At 42.2% G+C, this 7,751-nt stretch overlaps 1 protein-coding gene across 1 annotated transcript; it reads right to left on the minus strand.

The window, feature by feature from the left end:
- Positions 1-6: 6 nt before the first annotated feature.
- Positions 7-7,308, minus strand: LOC129409344 (zinc finger protein 83-like; the record flags this gene model as incomplete). Its single annotated transcript, XM_055155069.1, is given in 5 exon segments — positions 7-132; positions 134-445; positions 447-1,005; positions 3,037-3,144; positions 7,160-7,308. Coding segments are annotated over 3 exon segments (975 nt in total), but the record flags the coding sequence as incomplete, so codon positions are not given.
- Positions 7,309-7,751: the final 443 nt, after the last annotated feature.

The following is a 7,751-nucleotide window of genomic DNA, read 5'->3' on the forward strand; positions in this document are numbered from 1 at the left end:
GTGTGTACTGAGAGCAGATGATTGAGAGAAAGCTTTCCCACACTGGTCACACTCGTATGGTCTCTCTCCAGTGTGAACTCTCATATGTGATACAAGGCTGCTTAAATGTGAAAATGTCTTCTCACAGAACTTCACATCTGTATGATTTCTCACCTGTGTGGATTCTCATGTGTCGACGGAAGGCAGGGGAGTGTCTAAATTCCTTCCCACACTGGTCACAGCTGTATGGTTTTTCTCCAGTGTGAATTCTCATATGTGATACAAGGCTGTCTGATCGTGAAAATGTCTTCTCACAAACTTCACATCTGTATGATTTCTCACCTGTGTGGATTCTCATGTGTGTACTGAGACCATATGATCGAGAGAAAGCTTTCCCACACTGGTCACAGCTGTATGGTTTTTCTCCAGTGTGAATTCTCATATGTGATACAAGGCTGCTTTGAAACTGAAAATGTCTTCTCACAAACTTCACATCTGTATGATTTCTCACCTGTGTGGATTCTCATGTGTGTATAGAGACTGGATGATTGAGAGAAAGCTTTCCCACACTGGTCACACTTGTATGGTTTCTCTCCAGTGTGAACTCTCATATGTGATACAAGGCTGTTTGACTGTGAAAATGTCTTCTCACAAACATCACATCTGTATGGTTTTTCTCCAGTGTGAACTCTCATATGTGATACAAGGTGGCTTGAAACTGAAAATGTCTTCTCACAAACTTCACATCCGTATGATTTCTCACCTGTGTGGATTCTCATGTGTGTACTGAGACCAGATGATTGAGAGAAAGCTTTCCCACACTGGTCACACTCGTATGGCCTTGTGTGGATTCTCATGTGTTGATGAAGGGCAGTAGAGTCTCTAAATTCCTTCCCACACTGGTCACACTTGTTTGTTTTTTCTCCTGTGTGGATTCTGTAGTGAGCTTTAAGTCTGGAAGCATTTGGACACACCTTTCCACACTGGTCACATGTGAACTCCATTCTGTTGGTGGATCTTGTAGCTCTGCATTAGAACAAAGGAAAGTGTCAAGTGAAATAACGAAATACACATAAAATACACATAAAATACACATACTGATTCATATGTAAGAATGTTTCAATGTGTGTTCTATAGGGTTGGGCAGTATCAAAAATTTGATTCTGTTAAACCTCAGGATTTTACCGGGTTATATGGTATTACCATATTATCAAAATGTTTTAGTACGACTTTGGTAAACTACGAAGCCGCACCGCTGTGCAGTCTGTGTGTACGACCTGCAGACTTATAATCTCTGAAAAGTTTCACATGAACCATCTCCAACACGACACACACACAGAACAGACTCAACATCAGCAGCACATCCTCTGTCACAGAGAGAACACTCATATTCCACTGAGTCACTGTGTCCTTTAGTCCGACAGAAGCTGAACTGCATCAGGAAAGAGCTGTTTTTATCAGCGCTTATAGTTTATGCAAATGAGTCATGTAGTTTTAAGTTTTGTTTCTGTAAAACATAAACAAATTTGGCCTGAATCCAAAATGCTGCCAAATTGCAGAAATACTAGTATTTTTTTTTTGTGTGACCAACTCTCTTGTGGCCGGACTTGTCGTCTTGTCTTGGTCGTCCCTTATGAGCGTCACGTGACAACGGAACAAAACTAATCAAATGTCGTCTCTCCACTCAGTTAAAAGAAACATTTTAGACACTATTAGTTTTAAATCATGAAACATTAAACTGAAAATACAAACATTCATTTGTGCTGAGCAAATACATTTAGGTATCAATAAATTCCATCCATCCATCCATTTTCGTCCGCTTATCCGGGGCCGGGTCGCGGGGGCAGCAGCCTAAGCAGGGACTCCCAGACTTCCTTCCACCCCAGACACGTCCTCCAGCTCCTCCGGGGGGACCCCGAGGCGTTTCCCAGGCCAGCCAGAGACATAGTCCCTCCAGCGTGTCCTGGGTCTTCCCCGGGGCCTCCTCCCGGTGGGACATGCCCAGAACACCTCCCGAGGGAGACGCCCAGGAGGCATCCGGAACAGATGCCCGAGCCTCAACTGGCTCCTCTCGACATGGAGGAGCAGCGGCTCTACTCCGAGCTCCTCCCGTGTGACTGAGCTCCTCACCCTATCTCTAAGGGAGCGCCCAGCCACCCTACGGAGGAAACTCATTTCGAGCGCTTGTATCCGCGATCTCGTCCTTTCGGTCACTACCCAGAGCTCATGACCATCAATAAATTATAATATTATATTAGGTCTTTATGTGATGCAGATTTTTTTTATGACGGTAATGAAACTGATCACTGGTTCAGTCCTGGTCTAGTCCTGGTCTAGTCCTGGTCTAGTCCTGGTCTAGTCCTGGTCTAGTCCCGGTGATCTGCTCGGTGATTGTGGTGTATATATTTATACTCTGCTAATGTTTGTGTCTCTGGTTCTCGGGTCTTTCTCTTTCTTCTGGATAATAACGTCTCTACGTCTCTGGATACTCGTCCCTGATTGGTTGATGCGGTGCGTCCGACGTGAAAAGTTCAGCATTTTCAACTTCTGACGCTGACGGCCTGGACGCATGTCTAGAGCGTCGACGCCAGAACTCTGAAGACACGCCGCAAAAAAGCAGGACGCCCCAGACGCCCCAGACGCCCCTCCACAGACTTTACATATAAACTGGACACTGCGTCTGAACAGGCCTTAAGTGTGAGATTTAAAAATAAAAACCATGTATGGCCTAGAGCTGCTTCCCTGCTGTAACTGCCTATAACAGAATAATAATAGCTTTAATAATAGCCTATTTTTTAAAGTTTTAATAAAAGCCAATTAAGGTAAAAGAAGATCACTGCAAGTCTTGTAACACAGAAATAACTTATGGTTGGTACAAAATAAGAGCTATTATAGCTTAATGCCTGATTTAGTACCACCAAACCACTTTGTGTACTTAAAAATAAAATGTGGACAGCTTTTAAGATATTTCAGTAAAATTGGAGGAACAGTTGAACATTAAAATCGGAGCTTTAAAAGGCCCTAAACAGTGAACATGACTCTGGTCTTGACTCTGACCTTTCGTCTTCATGTGGCGTCGCTTTGGTCCAGGAGAAGAGCACAGAGCTGCTTCCCTGGGCTGCCTGCTGTAGCTCCTTTTCTCTTTCCTTTTTTAGCCTCTCCTTTCTGAAAGGAAAAAAAAAAAAAAAAACTTTCAAAAGGCACTTTTTGTACAGAGGACAAAGGGGCAGGTGATTTAGCAGCACCTGGAGTCTGTCTGTGCACGACACTGGTCTATGGCAAGACAAACTGTTCACATTTACACCCATTTTTAACATGTTAACACCTTGTAAAAAAAAACCCAAAACACTATACCATACAACGCATGTCCATGAATAAGATGTAAAGATGGTCAAGACCTACTGTGAATTCTCCCGCAAAACAAGTTAATCAACAAGTTAATCAACAAGTTCATATTTGACAGAGTCCACACCAGTAGTGGAGCAGATTAGGTTTCCAAACCACAAGAATCGTTCAGTTAGTCGTACAAGCACCAAATTTCTCATATATTTAGCTAACATCATTGCCTGGAAATCCAGAAGGATATTTCTCTGTATTTGTTAATCAGCCGCTGGTACAGCGATGAGTCTGGATTCGTCCAGGCAACTAACATCATGCTCTTTTAGAAAAACCCATTAGCCACCTGAAATATTCAACATGGCCGACCAAACAACTGATTTCACATAAGTATGAGCTAAACGACAATAAGTCATCATGTTCTTAATCAAAATTAATGGAATAAATCACAAATTTGCAAATATATACATATACAGTAATGCAATGTCAGGTATTCAACAAATTTTACACCAAAATATATTTAATTTTGCACAAAATTCATTAAATTTTCTCGCAGTTTGAAACCAAAAGTATCCTAATAACCATTTGGGAAGTAGAAATAAAAACACGAGCAAAATTTAAATAAAATGCAACATATTGACATAGGTTAATTTCAGAAATAGAGCCATTAAAATACAGTCCCTGACAAAAGTCTTGTCCCTTATCCATTTTGTAGAAACAAAAGTTTATAACCTGACTTTAAATGAATCGATTGGTTTAAGAAATGTCTCATATGAAGCTAAAACCCTCCCAAATTATGCTCAATATACTAAAATAAATTTGCTTCACTGAAGAAAGATTGATCATTTAATCAACACAGAAAGGTCAGATTTTGGCAAGACAAAAGTTTTGTCGCCTACAGAAAATTGAACAAATAATTTACTTCAAATACAAAAATATGTTGCCTAACGTCAGTGAATGAAGTAGTGGTGCTGTGAGATCCAGATTTAATATCTTGTATGACTCCATGAGCTTGAAGGACACATCCATGTGGTTCAACAATGATTCATACAATTTGTTGAAGAAGTCATCAGGAATATCAAAGAAAGCGTCTTACAGCCTCCCAGAGTTCATCAAGATTCTTTGGTTTTGTCTTCATGTTTCCTCTTTCATTCTACCCCAGACCTGCTCAGTGATGTTCATGTCTGGTGACTGGGCTGGTCAGTCCTGCAGCACCTTGATCTTCTTCACCTTGACAAACTTTGATGTAGAGATAGAAGTATGTGATGGAGCACCATCCTGCTGCAAAATCTGACCCTTTTATGGTTGGGAATGTAAGAGGAGCTAATACTTCTTGATATTTTAGGTTATTGATATTTGCCTTCCACCCTGCAAATGTCTCACACACCCCCAGACTGGACGGAACCACAGACCAGGATTTTTCCATCACCAAACTTAACTGTTTTCTGGGTGAATCTTGGATCCATGTGGCTCCAGTTGGTCTCCTGCAATATTTGCGGCGGCTGTGATGTAATTCAACCGAGGATTCATCTGAGAAATCCACCTTCTGCCACTTTTCCAGTGTCCATCCTTTTATCAGGCTGTGGGCCTTGGCAAATGCCACACGGTTTTTTAATTGCCTTTTGTTTAGTGCTGGTTTCTGTGCACTGATTCGACCATGGAGGCCATTTCCAGACAGAATTCTACAAACTGTTGTGGTTGACACAGGGACTTGAGGTGACCAGGCCTGGTGGAGTCTGCTGCAGTGGAAAAGGGGCCTTGGATTTTTGAATCAACAAACGCTCCTCCCGAGCAGTTGTCTTGCGACGTCTGCTGGACCTGGGCTTGTCAAAAACATCTCCAGTCATTTCAGATCTTTTTCTTCTTCTTTGTACTTGACGCTGAGACACATTGAAGGTGTCACCACCTCAGCAGTGGATCTGGTCTTCAGCCTCTTGATAATTAAGGCTTTGGTCTCAGGGTGGATCTTAGGCATGTTGTCAGAGGTCAAGTTGCAGTTGATGTGAAGGTCTGGTTCTGCTGGGTTCTTTTTATAGACAAACACTAATTGATTGATCAGTAACTGATCACAGGTGAGGCTGTAATCTAGGATTGTGCATCATATGACAAGGCCACAAGACTTTTGTCTTGCCAAAATCTGACCTTTCTGTGTTCATTAAATGAACAATGTTTCTTCAGTGAAGCAAATTTATTTTAGTTTATTGAGCATAATTTGGGAGGGTTTTAGCTTCATATGAGACATTTCTAAAACCAATCGATTAATTTAAAGTCAGATTATAAACTTTTGTTTCTACAAAATGGATAAGAGACAAGACTTTTGTCAGGGGCTGTAGAACCATTCATAGTGCTGGATGTGCTTAAGAACTATCGAAAAAACACACAACTTAATCATTGCAATTGCAACTACAAAACTGTGTGTAATTTAAACCCAGACGAAAACATTTACACCGACCACTTAGTGTGTGTGTGTTGTGTGTGTGTGTGTGTGTATGTGTGCGTGCGCGGTTCTGTAAACAAAACAAATCAACACAATATTAGAAATAGACTTAATAAGAACAATAATAACATCATGATATAATATAACAATATCAGGCAAACATAGAAATATAAATCCAAATATGTTTTAACCACGTGAAAAAAATAGGCCTCAAAACCTCTACTACTAATCAACTAGAATATGATGTTGTAATTAACAGTAAACAAAAGCATCACAGTATTGTCTTGTGTCAAACATAATCCCCAAACATATACATAAGGTCACCTGAGGCTTATAAACAAAAGACCCGAATAACACGAATTAAATAATATGATAAAGTGCACATAAACGAGGAGAAGCTCAGCGAAAGTTAGCATTGAAGCTAACATGTGTAATAATTGTATAAATAACACAGAACAACTTTGAACACTCAGTTTTCTCATCAAACACCCGAATTTAACATGTGAAAACACCCACCTGTCTCACGGACGCGCACTACGATAAAAAGGAACATATATAAGAAACAACAACACACCTCCGACGCACAAATAACGAAAAACACTAAACTTATCACGTGCTCACAGAACAGCCGCGCCCCTAGTGGTCAGGCTTGGTACTGCACCTAACTAAATATGCGATAATCCTAGTCCTGGTTTAGTCCTGGTTTAGTCCTGGTTTAGTCCTGGTTAGTCCTGGTTTAGTCCTGGTTTAGTCCTGGTTTAGTCCTGGGTTAGTCCTGGTTTAGTCCTGGTTTAGTTCTGGTTTAGTCCTGGTTTAGTCCTGGTTTAGTCCTGGTTCAGTCCTGGTTTAGTCCTGGTTTAGTCCTGGTTTAGTCCTGGTTTAGTCTTGGTTCAGTCCTGGGCTAGTCCTGGTTTAGTCCTGGTTCAGTCCTGGTTTAGTCCTGGGTTAGTCCTGGTTTAGTCCTGATTTAGTCCTGGTTTAGTCTTGGTTTAGTCCTGGTTTAGTCCTGGGTTAGTCCTGGTTTAGTCCTGGTTTAATCCTGGTTAGTCCTGGTTTAGTCCTGGTTTAGACCTGGTTTAGTCCTGGTTTAGTCCTGGGCTAGTCCTGGTTTAGACCTGGTTTAGACCTGGTTTAGTCTTGGTTTAGTCCTGGTTTAGTCCTGGGTTTAGTCCTGGTTTAGTCCTGGTTTAATCCTGGTTTAGTCCTGGTTTAGTCCTGGTTTAGTCCTGGTTTAGTCCTGGTTTAGTCCTGGTTTAGTCCTGGTTTAGTCCTGGTTTAGTCCTGGTTTAGTCCTGGTTTAGTCCTGGTTTAGTCCTGGTTTAGTCCTGGTTTAGTCCTGGTTTAGTCCTGGTTTAGTCCCAGTTTTCTCCAATAAAACAGATTGATAAAGATGACATGCAGCTGTACCTTGTGTGTCCAGTGTCCGGAGGAGCAGCGGGGCGGAACCACAGTGAGCGCGTGTGTGTTCCTGTCCGGGCCGCGCCGCTGTGACACCGCTGTGGGCACGGATCATGCTTTTCGCGTAAACGCCGCTTTAACCAGGAGTTTGTGGCGATGGCAGCGATCGGAGTGCACTTCGGTTACTCGTGTGCGTGCGTGGCCGTGTTCAAGGCGAGTCTCAGCCGTTTGCTCTCAATTTAGGACCGGAAACCTCATGGTTCCGTGTTTAGACCTGGTTTAGACCTGGTTTAGTCCAGATTTAGTCCTGGTTTAGTCCAGGTTTAGACCCGGTTTAGACCAGGTTTTGTCCTTGTTTAGTCCTAGTTTAGACGTGGTTTAGACCTGGTTTAGTCCTGTATTAGACCTGGTTTATTCCAGGTTTAGTCCACGCTTAGACCAGGTTTTAGTCCAGGCTTAGTCCAGGGTTAGTCCAGCCTTAGTTCAGGTTTAGTCCAGGTTTAGTCCTGGTTTAGTCCAGCCTTAGTCCAGCCTTAGTCCAGCCTTAGTCCAGCCTTAGTCCTGGCATAGTCCTGGCATAGTCCTGGCATAGTCCATGTTT

The sequence above is a fragment of the Boleophthalmus pectinirostris genome, unplaced genomic scaffold (genome assembly GCF_026225935.1).
Source record: "Boleophthalmus pectinirostris isolate CB_2022bp ecotype Guang Dong unplaced genomic scaffold, ASM2622593v1 HiC_scaffold_1941, whole genome shotgun sequence".
Classification (NCBI taxonomy): Eukaryota; Metazoa; Chordata; class Actinopteri; order Gobiiformes; family Gobiidae; genus Boleophthalmus; species Boleophthalmus pectinirostris.